Source organism: Erythranthe guttata, chromosome 7 (assembly GCF_056151865.1).
Source record: "Erythranthe guttata isolate IM_541 chromosome 7, IM_541, whole genome shotgun sequence".
Classification (NCBI taxonomy): domain Eukaryota; kingdom Viridiplantae; phylum Streptophyta; class Magnoliopsida; order Lamiales; family Phrymaceae; genus Erythranthe; species Erythranthe guttata.
This window is the reverse complement of record NC_142539.1, coordinates 10681736-10700602: the sequence shown is the minus strand read 5'-3', so window position 1 is coordinate 10700602 and position 18867 is coordinate 10681736. Positions and strand designations below refer to the sequence as shown.

The window sequence follows — 18867 nt, the reverse complement described above, 5'->3', positions numbered from 1 at the left end:
TTATGTTATATCATATTCTATTCGGTTTTAGAACTTGTCTTATGAATTTACAAGGTGAAATATTAAATTGTTGAGCAATTTGGGAAGTGATTTGGGCCATCTTTCAACCGTTTGTGCCTTTCAAGCCTACCTTTAAATTTTTATCATTCGAACCTTGATTGAGCCTTGGAGAAACGGTGTTCTTTCTTTTAGCCAATGTGTATAAGGTAGAATAAGTGGAGATTTTTGAAAAATTAACCCTTGGAGTTCGGTCGAAATTTTTATAAGGTACTTCTTCTTCTTCGAAAGGAAAAAAAAAATAAAAAAGAAAAAAAAAGAAAAAAAAAAGGAAAAAATAAAATAAAAAAATATATATATAATAAGAAAAAAAAATAATAAAAAACAGAAAGAAAAAGAAGAAGAAGAGACTAGAAGGGGAAGTAAGGACTAGTTGTTGAGTTGTTTTGAAAGCTCGATCCATTATCTTAAGAGCAAAAGTGGAGACTTTTGAACTCTTAAGAATCGAGTTAATTAAAGTCCTTAGAGGTGAATTCATTGTTTCAAACGCCTATCTTTCAAAATTTGGCGTAATCACCTCAATTCAAGAAGCATAGCCACCTATACCCATATCTCCTACCTCGAACCAAAAAGCCCAACATTTGAAAGCCAAGAAGTCCCAATGATCCCAATAGCTCAATTATTTGATACTAGCCGAGTAAAGAAATTTGGTGAGTATTTGGAGTTGAATATTAATATGTAAGTATAAATTTTCTCAATTTTTAATGTACAAATATGGGATACTTGAAGCGATAGCATGGTTTGTGGTTTTTAGCAATGGTGAGTGAATACGTATCTTTGAATTACGAGCTTGTAAATTTTTGAGAATTTTCATGATAATTGCAAGTTCTGAAAAAAAATGAAAGTTGACCATTAATCTATGTGATGAGAGGCATTTGTTGAGAGTGTTGCTGTGAAAGTTGCTAGTTTTTGCTTGAGGACAACCAAAAGATCAAGTTTGGGGGTGTGTTAAGTGTATATTTTTACACTTTATCGTATCTTTTTATTTGAGCTTTTGGTGTGATTTAATGATAATTGGTGCTTAAAAAGTTGATTTATTGCATTTTAGGTATAAATTGAAGAATTGGAAAAGTTTGGGGTCAAAACTGCAAATTTGGAGAAAATATGGGCCAAAAGTGAAATAATTAAAAATATGCTGAAAATTGGCTGAAAACAGGCCCACGCGTTTCTTAATCTATAACTTTTATTACTTTTATTATGTTTTTCGTTATGAGTAGCTAAGTTTTTAATCTAGGATTTTGTTGGAACCCTATGTGGGGATTGTGAACCCGTTTTCTTGAGATTATGCAATTATGATTTTATGATTATTTCTTATATTTGTTATGATTGTTAGTGCATGAACTTGATCAATTTATATGCTTTATCTGTGATTATTGGGATTGGCTCGACAGAGCTATTTTGATAATTAGACGGTAAGTATAAGAACCTTCGAGTAGTTTTCACCGAATGAGTGTGTCAATTGCATGTGGTGTCGTAGACATACAGATATCACCTTAGGTAGCCATTTACGAGACTTGTTAGTTAATGCTTTATTCATAATTGGTTTGCATAGACATATAGTGAATCGTTTATGAATAATAGACTCATAATACACGCGACAGCGGGTTATGAGTAAATTAGTGTCTCGGGTTAATAATCATGAATCATATATTTCATAATTGAGGGGTTTTGGGTGAGCAATTCTTGCATAGGGGGAAGATAAAATCCTAGGTCCGCTTTAATTGATATTTTCCCGTGTTATTTGCTTTCTTAATTAGTTTAGTTGTTTAATTGATTTAATTTGACAAACTTGCGTAGGCTGGATAAAAATCATAATTGTTAGAATTTGGTACTTAGGATTAGGTAATTTGCGTATTCCCTGTGGGATCGACATCCGACTCTCACGAGTCCACTTTATTACTTGTTTGCGATACGTGCACTTGCGTGTTGGTATTTAGCACCCAACAGCACGCGAAGCTCTTTCAGACGCCGTCGGCGTGTCAATTAGGCGAAGCCCCATTGACCCCGCGCTCGCAGTGAAAAGAGGCCGTTTAGCCCAGCTTCCGCCACTATTAGACGCGATCGACGCGTTTATCGGTGCAATCAGCTCGTTCGATCGATCCGACCGGCCCCACATTGCTCGCGCTGAGGTATGCATTAGATGCTCATCGCTGTCAAAAAAAAAAAAAAAAAAAAACGAAAAGCTACTAGAAAACGGGAGGTGAGACGAGAAAATAAACTACAAAAAGGTGGGGTGGGGGTGCAACACGAGGAACCAAACCCCGCCTCAAATCGAACAACTTCTCCAACGTAACCAAACCCGCCTCAAAATAATGCGCCTCAAGCCATATACGAACGATTCCTCCTAATGAACCCATCCGAATTTCACGGTGGAACCGACCCCACCATAGCCGAAGAGTGGATCAAATCTCTCGAAGTCATCTACGACTACATGCAAATGACCGACCGCGACCGCGTGCACTGCGCCATATTCCTCCTACGAAACGAAGCTCGTCACTGGTGGGAAGGAATCAAGGAAGGAACAAACCTCGAAACTCTGCCATGGACTGATTTCAAAGTCCAATTCTTTGAAAAATATTTCTCGAAAGACGTGCGAGCCCACAAACTCAAAGAATTTCTCGAACTCTGACAAGGCGACTTACCGATGATCGAGTACATCCGCCGTTTCGAACGTGGCTGCCTCTACGCCCCATTCATCGCTCGAGACGCCGAAGAAAAGAAGAACCATTTCATTCGTGGCCTCCAACCAGAAATCCGTAGAGACATTCGTATGTCCGACGCCTCAACTTTCCGCCAACTCGTAGACAAAGCACTCATGGCTGCCCAAGACGAACGAGACATTCAAAACAGCCGCCGACCACAAGGAAATAATCAACGACCATGGAAAAAGAACAATTTTGGCAACCGCCCATTCCGAGGAAAATGAACGCAGCCCATTCGCCAACCAACCAGGCCACCGCCACCGCCGCCAAGGCCAACCTGCCCAAAGTGCGGAAAGAGTCACTCCGGAGAATGCGTACACGGAACAAGTAGTTGCTTTCGATGCCATCAGCCCGGACACATGGTGAAAGATTGCCCAAAACCCCCACCGAACGTCCCCGGTCGAGTGTTCGCCATGACTCAAGAACAAATCGAGCAAGACCCGTCTATGATAGCAGGTACTATATTTATCCTCGAAGAACCCATTTACGCTCTTATCGATTCCGGCTCTACGCATTCCTTTATATCGAAAGACATAATTGCGCACTTAAATCTCGAACCGAACCGATTAAATTACGAATACCGAATTCTCATTCCCTCTGGCGAAGAAATGTGCTCTAACCTTGTCATAATCAATTGCCCAATCCGAGTTCATACTCAAACTATGAATTTCGACCTAATCCTCCTACCGATCCAAAACTTCAAAGTTATACTAGGCATGGATTGGTTAACCAAATTCAAAGCCCAAATCGGCTGTGCCTCAAAAACGGTCATTTTTCCTCTCCCGAACGGCGAAACCCTAAAATTTCGAAGTCAACCCAAACCCTCGATTCCAATCATATCCGCGATCAAAGCAGTCAAACTCATTCACAAAGGCCATTCCGGCTACTTAGTGGACATTCTAAAATCCAAGTCCGATCCCAAAGCCCAAATTTCCGACATTCGAGCTGTCCAAGAATTTCCCGACGTATTTCCCGATGACATTCCCGGACTTCCGCCCGATCGAGAAATCGATTTCGAAATCAATCTGATTCTCGGCGCTACACCAATTTCCAAAGTACCGTACCGTATGGCCCCGATGGAATTGAAGGACCTGAAAGATCAAGTCCAAGAATTACTCGAAAAGGCTATGTTCGACCCAGCCATTCCCCGTGGGGTGCACCGGTTCTCTTTGTCAAAAAGAAAGACGGATCCCTCCGCCTTTGCATCGATTACCGTGAACTCAACAACGTCACAATCAAGAATAAATACCCTCTTCCTCGAATCGATGATCTCTTCGACCAACTTCAAGGCTCATCGGTCTTCTCGAAAATCGATCTCCGATCCGGCTATCACCAACTCAAAATCAAAGAATCCGATATCCCCAAAACAGCTTTCAGAACCCGATACGGCCATTATGAATTCGTTGTCATGCCCTTCGGTCTAACCAACGCCCCCGCAGCTTTCATGGACCTTATGAACCGAGTCTTTCATCAATACTTGGACCAGTTCGTGATTGTCTTTATCGACGACATTCTCATCTACTCCAAAACTCAAGAAGATCATATGTCTCACCTTCGTACCGTACTCCAAACCCTCCGATCGCATCAACTATACGCCAAGTTCAGTAAATGCGAGTTCTGGCTTTCGAGTGTGACTTTCCTTGGTCACATTGTTTCAGAACAAGGAATCTCCGTCGACCCCAGCAAAATAGAAGCCGTGTCAAATTGGTCAATTCCGAAGAACGCAAAGGAAATCCGAAGTTTCCTTGGACTAGCCGGCTACTACCGCAAATTCGTGAAGGATTTCTCAAAGCTTGCCTCTCCACTCACCCGATTGACTCGAAAGGACGTCAAGTACCAGTGGACACCCGAATGCGACGCCAGTTTCACCGAATTAAAGGCTCGACTCACATCGGCACCAATTCTCGCACTACCAGAGAAAGTCGGAGAATTCATAGTCTACAGCGATGCCTCGAAATTAGGTCTAGGCGCTGTACTTATGAAAAATGGAAAGGTCATTGCCTACGCCTCACGTCAACTCAAAGAGTACGAACGCAATTATCCAACGCACGATCTCGAATTAGCCGCCGTCGTTTTCGCACTCAAAATCTGGCGACACTACCTCTATGGTGAAAAGTGTACCATCTACACCGATCACAAGAGTTTGAATTATTTCTTCACTCAAAAAGACTTGAACATGAGGCAACGAAGATGGCTCGAACTAGTCAAAGATTACGACTGCGAGATACTCTACCACCCCGGCAAAGCAAATGTTGTCGCCGACGCGCTTAGCCGCAAATCGATCAACGCCCTCATAGTCCAACCTAACTTGGGAGAATCGATCAAATCAGCCCAACAAAACGATCCTCAAAACCTCAAAATCCGCAATAACCTCGAATCCAATCCCAACTTTCAAATCTCCAAAGATGGTCTCGTCCGATTCCAAAATCGCATTTACGTCCCCGATGATCCAAATGTTCGCCAACTCATGTTAACCGAATCTCACCAAACCACGTACACTTGCCATCCCGGAGAAACCAAAATGTACCAAGACCTCAAAAAGCTCTACTGGTGGCCTGGAATGAAGAAAGACGTGGCCCGATTCGTAGCAGAGTGCCTAGTGTGCCAACAAGTCAAAGCGGAACATCAAAGACCCGGAGGTCTCCTTCAATCGAATCTAATTCCGGAATGGAAATGGGAAGCTATCACAATGGACTTCGTACAAGGATTTCCGAAGACCCAAAAAGGATCCGACGCCATTTGGGTGATCGTTGACCGACTGACCAAAACAGCTCACTTTCTTCCGACCCGAACGACGTTTAGTTTAGAGAAGCTAACCGAACTATACGTCCGCGAGATAGTCCGACTCCACGGTGTTCCCGTCTCCATTATTTCCGACCATGACCCTCGATTCACGTCAAAATTCTGGAAAAGTTTGCACGAAACCCTCGGAACGCGATTAAAATTCAGTACCGCCTATCACCCCCAAACCGACGACCAATCCGAACGAACTATCAAAACCCTAGAAAATCTTCTCCGCGCTTGTATTCTCGACTTCGGAGGAAATTGGGAATTCCGCCTCCCACTAATCGAATTCGCGTACAACAATAGCTTTCACTCGTCAATTGGAATGGCACCTTACGAAGCTCTTTACGGCCGCAAGTGTAGGTCCCTACTCCATTGGGACGAAATAGGCGAAAGAAAATTTCTTGGGCCCGACCTAGTCCAACAAACCGTCGATATCATCAAAAACATCCGAGAGAAAATGCAAATTGCCCAAGATCGACAACAAAGCTATGCCAACACTCGAAGGAGAGATCTCGAATTCGAAGTCGGAGACTCCGTATTCTTAAAAGTAGCGCCTTTCAAAGGGATTATGCGATTTGGGAAAAATGGAAAATTAGCACCGCGATTTATTGGCCCATTCGAAATTCTCGACAAAATTGGTACTCGCGCCTACCGACTAGCCTTACCACCCAACTTATCCAACTTTCACAATGTCTTTCACGTTTCGATGCTTCGAAAATACATTCGCAGCCCCGACCACATATTGAGAACCGAACCGGTCGAACTAAACCCCAACCTATCCTACGAAGAGAAACCTTCCCAAATACTTGATTTCAAAACCAAAACCCTTCGAAACCGAGACCTTAAATTCGTTAAGATCCTTTGGCAAAACCATACACCCGAAGAAGCCACGTGGGAACGAGAAGAAGAAATGCGCGAACATTACCCCGAGTTGTTCAGGTAACAATTTTGGGGACAAAATTTCTTTAAGGGGGGGAGATTGTAACACCCCACCTTTCCAAAACCCGAAAATCCTAAAACCCGAGATTAATATTTCTAACCCGAGATTAATATTTCTAACTCGAGATCCCTTAGGAAATACTATTACGTGATATTAATTATATGCATTACGTGAATTTAATTATGTTCCTTACGTGAATAATTACGTGTGATATTATATGTGTGATTTATATGATTTAAATTCCCATAAATTGAAATACTATGGAATTTCGTGATTTATGAGAATAATCGCGTATGTTATTTATTTGATAAATTATTTGAAAATTATGTGGAATATATATATACATATATATATACGTACATACATACACGTGCATACATATACATACATATATACTAATACTTGCATTGTATGTTAGAGTATATTTACATATATATGATATATTTATTTATGTGTGTGTGTGTTATCCGAAATGTGTGTGTGTGTTGTGCAAGTGGATTTAATTTAAATAAATAAAATTAGTAGGATTTTTTTGCATGACTTAACACTTGTCATCTTGTGATCATTTCCTTAATCCACACTCAAGATATGAAAATACACTCTTCTAATTCCTTCTTGCAACACATCACCCCATTACTTGTCTTCCTCTCCCCCATTCCACCGAGACCTCACCACCACCTCCATTCTTCATCCTCTTCCACCTCATCTCTTGTTTTTCAAAGAAAATGAAAAATCATTTCCAAGTCTCCTATTTAACCATGGACTTTGATTAGCCTTCAGCATCATTCACCGAGAAAGAAAAAAATACACATTATCTCTCTTAAAAATCCACTCCTTCTCTTTCACAATCAAAGTAGTTTGGCTAGAGCTTGGCATCAACCTTTGAAGCACTTTCCTTCGATTTTCCTTCATTTTTCTTTCGGTTATTAAGGTAAGAAATTCGATTTCTTGCTGAAATTAAGGGACATCAATAGTATTGAAATGATTTTCATGAAATTTTAAAAGATTGGGAAAGATTTCGAAAATTTAGGGATTTTTGGGGAAAAATGAAAATTAAGTGTTTCTTGTTAAGTTCTTGTTCTTGCATGCATCATCTATGTTGATAGTGGTTAGTTACAACTTTTATTGGCCAAAAGCCTTAAAAATTTCAGATTTCAAAAAGGGGTTTTCAAGAAAAAATGAATTTTTAACTTTTTGTGGTTGCATGTGTAGATCTTCGAAAGTTTGGGCCAAATATGTAATTTTTGTAAAGTCTGTCCGAAAAATGTTTTCAAAACTGTTTTCCAGCATTTATTGAACTAAAATTTCGGATTTAAAGATTTTTTGTAAGAAAAAGTTGATTTTGAAACTCTAGTAGGCTGCATGTGTAGATCTAGAGATTTTGGGGTAAAATATGTAATTTCCGAAAATTTCTGCATAAAGTAACTTTTCAACTTCATTTTCTGCATCTAGTAAAGTGGAATTTCAGATTTGTTAGCGGTTTTCATGGAAAAGTTGATTTTGAACTTCTAGTGTGGTTGCATGTGTAAATTTCGAAACTTTTGGGTCAAAACTGCAATTTCCGAAAAATCTCTCATTTTTAAAGTTTGGATCTGTTTTTCAGCAAGTATTAGATAGGAAAAAGTTTTATCTAACAAGTTTTTAAATCAATTAGAGTTATATTAGAGTTTTGGATTTTTAAATTGAAAAAGGGATTTTCCTAGTTTTAATTTCAAGAAAATTCGAAACTTTGTAAAGATTTAAATTTATTTCAGAATCTGGAATTTAGGTCAGTTAGGAATTCTAGGATTTAATTTGGAGATTTTTTGAATTAGTTTGCTAATATTTCGAAATTTGGATAATTGCATGTCATTTACATATGTTTTGTGCCTTAAGTGTTTATGTTTTGATTTAATAGTTATGAGTGATGTGTTTTGGTAGTTTTGTACTTTTAATTGCTGTTGGATGTGGTTTAATTGCTGTGGGAAATGATTGAAATGGATTATTACCTAGATGTGGTAATAAGTCCATTAAATGAAGGTAAAAAGGTATTTGTTCTTAAGCTTGCTTTGATGAGTAATTAGTGAGGTTTAATGTGTTGATTGTGCATGTGTGTGTGCTGAAAATGTGTGAATGTGTGGGTGCTGATTGTGCATGGTGTGTGAGCCGTGTGTGGTTGTGTGTGTGAATTTGGGATTTTTGCCTAAATTACAAATATGTGGTAAATTGTGATAATTGTGTAAATTTGTGGCACTTGATTGATATTTGTGATGTCATGTGTGGGTTATAACATTATTTCGAAAAGTTGCATTAAATGATTTTTTTTGAAAGATTAATGGAATATCGGGTAATAAACAACTCGGATATAGTGGGCCGATATCCAACTAGGATGATGTGGTAGTGGTTTGATTCCACTTAGTGAAAACGGGCTCGTAACAAGTTTATTATCCGGTACATAAATTAATCTTTCACGGATCCGATAAACCGAAAAACGTGTTTTTCATGATTTTCACAAAAAGGGCATTTTAGTCATTTTGCATAATTTCGTGATTTTGTTAAATGATGTATTTTCGTGAGATATGTGACTTGATCGATTGCCTTGTGTTGTGTGCGGATTGTGGGTAAGAACGGGTATACAATACTATATATTATATATAACGTATTTCCAAAGTTCGATAATACTCGGATTTCTTACTGAGCTTTATAGCTCATATAGATGCCTTTTAATTGCAGGTAGTAGTAATCCTCAACCGGGATGGATCGAGTAGTGGATCGAGGTCTTGCCCGGAGTTTTGGAAGACGTACGAGGACCTATGAACGATGCTAGACTTTTGGTTATTTTCTTTTGGTGGTGTAACCCTAAACCGTAATATTTCCCTTTCGTACTTTTGAACTCATTTTTATTATGAATCGTACTTAAATTCTACTTTCATATAGTGAGTTCCGTAGTTTGCCATGTTCATGCCTTCGTTAGAAAAACTTCAAATTATTCACCAAAATAACCTTTTTGAACTCTGATTTATTCTCGAACCGAAAAGACTGTTTAGTGAGAATGTAGTGTTAGTTTACGTTTTAAAACGTTTTATTTTTTGGTCCACTAATCTTAATTTTAATTAATTAAATTGTGGGTAATTCAAATCATGGTATTAAGGTGATTTTATGCATGGTAATTGATTTGTAACGTTGAAGGCAATAAAAGACCATGATGGGTGGGATTTGTCTTCTGCCGTTACAAATCAATCGTGGCCCTCTTCTCTCGTCTATAAAAGCAGCCACAACTCTTCTCCTCAACCATCAGACGCAATTGAGAATTCCATCACTTACAGAATATTTAGTGAGTTGTGATTTGAGAGAGATAGAGAGAAGAAGGTGTGCTACGAATAAAGTTCTCAAGGAGATTCGAAGGAGGCCTGGCTAGGCTCGGCTTGTAGATTGCTATCGTTCATCATCTCTATCGGAATCCATGGCGAACGGTATATCGATAATCTCTATTACGTAGATTATATTCTTAAGATGAATTTGATTTCAAGATTCTGTGATTAAAGTTTTGCGCATAAAATTAAATAAAAGTCTTTCAATTGGTATCAGAGCAGGGTTTTGAAATCGATTCATCTTAGAACTCAAAATTTGTTTTATGTCAATCTTACGACTATATGATTTTATGAAATTAAAAATTGAGTTTTAATTTGACGTCGACCAAATAAATTGATTTAACTCTGTTGGAAATTTGCTTTTATGATAAATGTTAAATTCTTATCAGATTGAGTATATACTGATGAATGAGAGCATATTAGCTATTACGTGAGATTAAAGATTAAAGAAATATTTTGAAATAAACATATTTACGTATTTATTATTATTCGTGGGTCACACTGGATTCTTTTACAAATTCGAAGTTTACTACTACTGTATCTTTCATGGGTTCTAATGGTTTTGCGTATTACAAATATTTATTTAATATTTGTTATTATATCAATGCACGGATATATATATGCTGTTGTATGAATTGTCACGTGATATGTGTGTGGTAAATACATGAATTGTGTGTATTCTGTCAAGTACATGCATTCTTTAACGTATCTCATATGCAGTAAATTTTTCTTTTGCAAAATGATTTGTTACTGTTATGATTATTTATTTCATGACTAATTTGCAATTAAAGGTATCACTCAAATTAAAATAATGAGAATATTATTAGTTTCATATTTATGAAATTTACTAATCTTGTAGTTGCTAAAGTGACCAAGATTAGTAAAATCTAATAAATATAAAAACTATATGAAAGTTTAATCATTTACATGATATTAAAGATTATAATATTCTCAAATTGCAGTCATAATTAAGAAATTGAGACTAGCTCAAAGGATAGTCGATTTTAATTAATTATGAACTGGGTAGGGTATCATAATTTGTATTACTTAGCAATTAGAATTGTTTACCTAAAGGTAACATGAATAATTGACGAGTGAGACAAATTATGTTAGACCCTAATTAGGTGTTATAAAAGATTTTTTACACCAACATAGAGTGAACAATAGGTATGTTGTATTTCACCCAAAGGCGAACTTGTAGTGATATCGATAGTTCATCTTACTTGACTCAAGGCCTTATTCGAGCATCCTTTTATCTTTACCTTATTATATTTGCTATATTTATTCCAGTTGCTATTCCTACTTCGTTGTACTCGCATGCTTCTGGTATTAAGACTCTCAGTGGCTCAAATTTCTCCGAATGGTATGAACAAATTCAATTCACCTTGGGTGTTATGGATTTGGACCTAGCATTGCTTACTGAAAAACCTGGGGAAATAACGGATGCTAACAGTGAGGAAAAAGTTAGCCTAATTGAAGCCTGGACCAAGTCCAATAGGCTTAGTCTTATGCTTATTAGAATGACTGTTGCTAATAATATTAAGAATTCTCTTCCTGAGGTTGACAATGCTATGGAACTGTTAACGGCTATTAAAGAACGCTTTAAATCAGCGGACAAGTCGTTAGCAGGGACACTCATGGCTGAATTGACTACCATGAAATATGGCGGTGATAAGGGAATTCAGGAACACATCCTGAATATGACTGATAAGGCTGCCAAACTTGGAGCTTTTGGCGTGAAAGTGGAAGAGTCCTTCCTTGTACAATTTATCTTTAACTCACTTCCATCAAAGTTCGGCCCATTCAAAATCCACTATAATACTCAAAAAGATAAGTGGAATTTGAATGAGCTTTAAATTGGTTGTGGAAAACTCAGTTTTATGTTTAATTCAATAATAATTGGTTCCGGTATTTTATGTGATAGTTTATATAAAATATCTTTGAATCATGAGTTTGAACAATCATTATTAAGCACTCATTCGGAAGTTGGCGTAAAGCGAAGCCTAAATAACGAAAATTCTTCTATCTTGTGGCATAAACGTTTGGGGCACATCTCCAAGGAAAGAATCGAAAGATTGGTAAAAACTGGAATTTTGGAAAATCTAGACTTTAGTGATTTTCAAATGTGTGTTGATTGCATTAAGGGTAAGCAAACCAAACACAATAAAACGGGTGCCACAAGAAGTAAAGAGCTTCTTGAGTTAATCCATACAGATATCTGCTCACTACCTATTCCATGTTTTAGTGGAAAAAAGTATTTTATCACATTTATTGATGATCTATCTCGTTGTGGTTATCTCTATCTAATTCATGAAAAATCTCAAGCCGTTGACATGCTTGAGGTGTTTGTTACGGAAGTCGAAAGACAATTAGATAGAAAAATTAAAGTTATACGATCAGATCGGGGTGGGGAATACTATGGTAGATATGATGAGTCGGGACAAAATCCTGGCCCATTTGCTAAATTCTTAGAAAAACGTGGTATTTGTGCTCAATACACAATGCCTGGAACACCACAGCAGAATGGAGTTGCTGAACGTCGTAATCGTACTCTCATGGATATGGTTAGGAGTATGTTAAGTAATTCAACTGTACCCATTTCATTGTGGAATGAAGCCTTGAAAACCGCTATGTATATCTTAAACCGGGTTCCCAGTAAGGCAGTCCCAACAACTCGTTACGAGTTGTGGACTGGTAGGAAACCTAGTTTAAGACATTTACATGTTTGGGGTTGTCCAGCAGAGGCTAGAATATACAATCCAAATGAAAAGAAATTGGACCCTAGAACAATTTCTGGATATTTTATTGGTTATCCACTAAAGTCAAAAGGGTACAGATTTTATTATCCTAACCATACTACGAGGATAGTTGAAACTGGAAACGCCAAATTCTTAGAGAATGGTGAAGTTAGTGGGAGTCTTGAATCAAGAAAGGTAGAACTTGAGGAAATTAGGGTGGATATTTTACCATCTTATTTCCCTCAAGATAACGTTACTCTTCAACCTATACAGCAGGTTGATGAAACAAATGATTCGCCACTCCATTCACCACTTCATGAAGATGTTATTATTGGCAATACTGTAGAACCACCACAACCGGTAGCTTTGAGGAAATCTCAAAGGGAAAGGAAATCTGCCATATCCGATGATTATGTGGTGTATCTACAAGAATCTGATTTTGATATTGGTATTCAAAATGATCCAGTTTCATATTCACAAGCCATGAAAAGTAAAGATTCTAATAAATGGATTGATGCTATGAATGAAGAGTTGAAATCAATGGACTATAACGGTGTCTGGGATCTTGTCGAATTGCCTAAGAACAGTAAGAAAGTCGGTTGTAGATGGGTCTTCAAGACCAAACGTGACTCTAAAGGCAATATCGAAAGATTTAAAGCTAGACTAGTAGCCAAAGGTTTCACTCAAAAAGAAGGCATTGATTATAGAGAAACTTTCTCTTCAGTATCTAAGAAAGACTCTCTTAGAATCGTTATGGCTCTTGTAGCTCATTATGATTTGGAGTTGCACCAAATGGACGTGAAAACCGCTTTTCTGAATGGGGATTTAGATGAAGATATCTATATGGACCAGCCTGAAGGTTTTGCAAAAAAAGGAAAGGAACACTTGGCTGGTAAATTAAACAAATCCATATATGGACTTAAACAAGCTTCTAGACAATGGTATATAAAATTCAATGATACCATTACTTCCTTTGGATTTAAGGAAAACACTGTTGACCAGTTGTTAAGTGTATATTTATACACTTAATTCTATCTTTTAATTGGAGCTTTTGATGTGTTTTTACGATAATTGGTGCTTAATTTGGTTATTATTTGTATTTTAGGTGCAAATTGAAGAATTGGCAACTTTTGGGGTGAAAACTGCAAATTCAGAGAAAAAGTGGGCCAAAAGTGAAAAAATCAGAAATCTGGAGAATCAAAGACCGCACGGCCGTGCGGATTTTAGTTCAAAATCTCACACGGCCGTCCGGATGGGCGTGATGGCGCAGTGAAGGAATTTTAATTACACAAGGAAACCCGCCCTATTATAGTTTTGCACCCTATTTAAAGGCCACAAGCACACAATTAGACCTATCTTGGATCTTTTTACCTTTCATCTTTATTTTAGTTTTTAGTTTTTATCTTTCGACACGCAATCAAGGAGCAAGAACGAAGACGAAGACTTGACGACTCTTCATCATAGTTCTCCTCTTTTATTGTTTTTATGATTTTTCGTATTTTTATTATGTTTTCCGTAACGAACATGAGTAGCTAAGTTTTTATTCTAGGATTTCATTGGAACCCTATGTGGTAATTCGAACCTATTTTTCTACTTTTATGCAAGTTTAATTCTTCGATTATTTCTTCTATCTTGATTTTATTTAGTGCATGAGCGTAGCTAACTTATGTTGCTATTTGTTATTGTTAGAATTGATTGACAGATCGTTTTAATAATTAGAACAGGGATAGAAGAGCCTTCGAGTAGTTTTTCACCGAATGCGTGTGTTGATTGCATGTATTATCGTAGACATACAGATAATACCTTAGGTAGCCGTTTTGCGAGACTTGACATTTAATGCTTTATTTATACTAGGTTTGCATAGACATATAGTGAATCTTTTATGAATAATAGGTTTATAGCGCAGCGACAGCTGGTTATGAATAATTTCGTGTCTTGGGTTAATAATCGGGAATCGTAACTTGCATGATAGGAAATTAATTGGGTGAAGAATTATCGCATAGGGGGAAGATAAAATCCTAGATCCGTTTTATATTGATATTTTCTCGTGATTACTTGCTTTCTTAATTAGTTTAATTTATTTAGTTAATTAATTTGACAACCCTGCGTAGGCTGGATAAAAATCACAATTGTTAGGATTTGGTACTTAGGATTAAATAATTTACGTATTCCCTGTGGGATCGACATCCGACTCTCACGAGTCTACTTTACTACTTGTTTGCGATACGTACACTTGCGTGGTTGTATTTAGCACCCAACAAGTTTTTGGCGCCGTTGCCGGGGAATACGGCTAAATTATTTATTTATCCTAATATTAAATTTGAGCAATTTTTCTTACTTCAGCCAATTTTTTTATTTTATTTAATTATTTTTTTTATTTTATTTAATTATTTTTTTTTATTTTGTTTTAGGTACTTTTTATGCGAAGAGGACACGACACGAGCCTGCTACCTCTTGATCCCGAAATTGAACGAACGTTTAGGCAAGCCAGGAGAAATCAACGGTTAGCCCAAAACACTCCGGCAACGATGGAAGACGAGAATAATCGTGGGAGAGGTAACCAAGGGCGCCCACCGAATGCGGCAGGAGAAGTCGTTATCGAGCAAGAGCAACGCCAGCTGATTAACCCACCGCCTCGTCAACGAGCACTGCATGAGTACACCGTCCCGACACTCAATGGGTTCCAATCAAGCATCCAGCAGCCCCCCATTGAAGCCAACAATTTCGAGATTCGAGCGGGACTCCTCACGATGCTCCAAAACAATGGTCTATTCAGCGGATTGGCTCATGAAGATCCACATCTTCACTTGGTCAACTTTCTCGAAACGTGTGACTCGCACAAGATGAACGGAGTAACACCCGAAGCACTGCAACTCCGCCTGTTCAAGCACTCCCTACAAGGAGCAGCCCGAGAATGGTTGCAAACTCGCGCACCGCACTCCATCTCGTCTTGGGCCCAGCTAGCGCAACTTTTCATGAACACATACAACTCCCCGACAAAAACTGAGAGAATCCGGAGAGAAATTCAAAATTTCATACAAGAAGCCGGTGAAGCACTATTCGAGACGTGGGAGCGGTTCAAACAGTTAGTAAGGAGGTGCCCGAATCACGGACTACAAGAGTGGCGCCAACTGCAAATATTTTACGATGGACTGCAAGACAACCCGAGGACAGTGCTCGACTCTGCAGCTGGAGGTATGTTCATGAGTTTGACCTACGACGAAGCATACGAGCTCTTGGAACGAATCGCTAGGAATAAATACATGCGGGCATCGGACCGGTCGAATAGCGGAGCAGTCAAGACGGGAGGAATTTTGGAGTTAGACGGAGTCACTGCAATCACGGCCCAATTGGAGAAGCTATCGAAGCAAGTAGCGGCTTTGCAAACTCAGCAAGTCAACGCAGTCCAAGTTCCCGACCAGCGCGTAGAAGAAACGGAGTCTCTGAATTATGTGCATGACACCAACCGACAACAGAGGAACCCGTACTCCAACACGTATAATCCGGGATGGAAGGATCACCCTAACTTTGGGTGGGGAGGAAATCAGCAAGGACAAAGGCAAGCACCACCTCAAGGTCAACCGCCTAATTATTCACGACCAGCTCCCGGATTCCAAAATCCGCCTCAAGCTCAAGCTCAACCTCAGGGTGGAGATCTCGCAAATATCTTGGCGCAATTTATGACAACCACCCAAGCCTCCAGCAGAAATTTGGAAACACAAATGGGTCAACTGGCAACCCAGCTAACCGCGAGACCATCGGGAGCACTGCCGTCGAATACGGAAGATCCTCGGAAGAACAACGTCGAGCAGTGCAACGCTGTGAGTTTGAGGAATGGGAGGCAATTGGAGGAAGCCCCACGAAAAGGGAAGCAAAACACGGTAATCGAGGAGCCGAGCGTGATGGGGGAAAAAGAAGCAACTCACGAAGAACCACTATCATCTCCAGTGAAATCACGAGCCCCTCAAATTCCATATCCTCAGAAGCTTATAAAGAAGAAGCTCGATGCCGATTATCAAAGATTTTTGGACAAGCTGAAAGAAATCCAAATAAATATCCCGTTTATTGAAGCCCTTCAAAAGATGCCAAAGTGGGTGAAGTTCCTCAAGGATCTCGTGACGAAAAGGAAGAAATTGCAAGGGAACGAGATGATCCAACTCACGGAACAATGTAGTGCAATTCTTACACGGCCCCTTCCACAAAAACTCGGCGATCCAGGTAAGTTCACTATCCCTTGTACTATAGGAGGTAAAAATTTTAGATCGCTTATTGATTTGGGTGCTAGCATTAATCTTATGCCTTATTCCACTTACAAAAATCTTGGGTTAGGTGAGATTGAACCAACGGCTATAACTCTTCAATTAGCCGATAGGTCTTTAGTTTACCCAAAAGGTATTTTAGAGAATGTGCTAGTAAAAGTGAACAAATTTATCTTCCCTGTTGATTTCGTTATACTTGATATAGATGAAGATAGGGAGATACCTCTTATTTTAGGGAGACCGTTTTTAGCCACGTCGAAAACTCTAATTGATTGTGCTAGTGGTGATCTTACAATGACGGTGCACGATCAAACGATCAAATTTAACGTTTTTAGCGCTAATAAAAATCCATGTGATAATAAAGATTGTTATGCTATTGATCTTGTGGATTTTACAAATCATGAAGATTTTGACGTTTTGATCTTAGACCATGGGAAAGCATCTTTGAGTGCAGGAGATGGCGGCGGAAACGGCAGTCGAAAGGAGCAAGTATATCGTGCGGACTCAATTTCAACTCCTCCGAGAGATAGTCAAAAGAGTTGGGGTGCTAACGGTGATGAACGTGCAAGGAGGATGTGGCCACCTAAAAAATCAAACGAGCGTCATCGGGGAGAGGAATTCAATTGCCAAGTGACTTCGGTCACGTTAGCTTGACCAAAGAAGCAGACAAAGTCCGGCTGAAGACTGTAAACTTAGCGCTTCTCGGGAGGCAACCCGAGCTTTCGTTTTTCGTTCTTTTATTTTATTTTCTTTCAATTTTTGTTTTTATTTATTTATCTTGTTAGTGTTAGTTTTTTTTTAATTAAAAAAAAAAAAAAAAAAAGTTTCAGGGGCACTAATATGAAGTTTTTATTTTTCAGGGCCTTAAATGCAATTATGGAAACTTGTCACACGGCCGTGCGGAAAAAGACCTGGAATCTTGCACGGCCGTCCGAGAAACGGAGGAGGCTACTGGACAAAAACGCACATTGGTGCGGCCGTGCGGATTTATACTTAAAATCTCGCACGGCCGTCCGAAATTAAGACGGGCCACTGCCCAATTTCGACGTTTGGCACGGCCGTGCGGATTCTAGGCCAAAATCCCGCACGGCCGTCCGAAAGGGAAAAACGTGGCAGATTAAAAGGGTTTTTTCCAAACCCCAATTTTCACAAATCCAACCCCTCTTTCTCTCCCACTTCGAACCTTAACCCCTCTTTTCAAAATTTTCGATTTTCTTTGGCAATTTTCACCGAAATTCCACAAACTATACACACATACTACGAAATCTTGGTGATTTGTTGTTGATTTGCGCAGGGAGGCTTCAAGAAGGGTACAAATTTCTCCAAAAACCCATTCCACCAAGAACGCCCACAAGGTGTTCGACGAATTGCCCGAGTCAAGTTTGGGGGAATTTTTGCACACCAATCCACTCCTAATCCCTTCTACACACATTCTCAAGTCATGGGGAAACGAGGACGTGACGGAGAGGGCACTTCCAAAGGCGAAAGCACTTCAAAGGGCAAGGGGAAGGGCAAGAGAACCGACCAAATTCCGACTCCCGACGACGACGCTTTTTGTGTCGAAGGCGCTAGTGCTCGCTTCGAGAAGCAAAAGGGGAAGAAACTAGTGACGGAGCGTGCCTACGAGATCACCCTTCCACAATTTGCCCCGTTACATCAAGAATTCCTACGACGAGGGTGGCAAGCACTATTGGAACCGGAGGGTTCGATCAACCTATCATTGGTCCGCGAGTTCTACGCCAACAACCATATCCACCTCACAGAGGAGCGGAGCTTGAGCACGGTTCGAGGCAAGAGGGTCGAGTGGAATGCCTACGCAATCAATTCTTTCTATCACCTCCGACACATGACACCATTCAATTGGGGGCAACTGCAACTTGCAGTCACACGAGATCAAATCGCCGAGGAGTTGTGCGATGGACCCCCCATTTGGTCCGAACTTTCAACCGAAGAAAAGTACGAGTTAGAGTGGAAATGCATCAACCAAGTAGGCAAGGCGTGCCTTACGTTCATATGTGCCAACCTCATTCCCAC

General features: G+C 39.3%; 1 protein-coding gene across 1 annotated transcript; it reads left to right on the top strand.

Moving 5' to 3' along the window:
* The first annotated feature begins 11005 nt into the window (after nt 1-11005).
* LOC148769198 (uncharacterized) lies at nt 11006-11692 on the top strand. The gene has a single exon (XM_088820288.1). The coding sequence runs from the start codon at nt 11006-11008 to the stop codon at nt 11690-11692; it is 687 nt and encodes a 228-aa protein (XP_088676414.1).
* The last annotated feature ends 7175 nt before the right edge of the window (nt 11693-18867 follow it).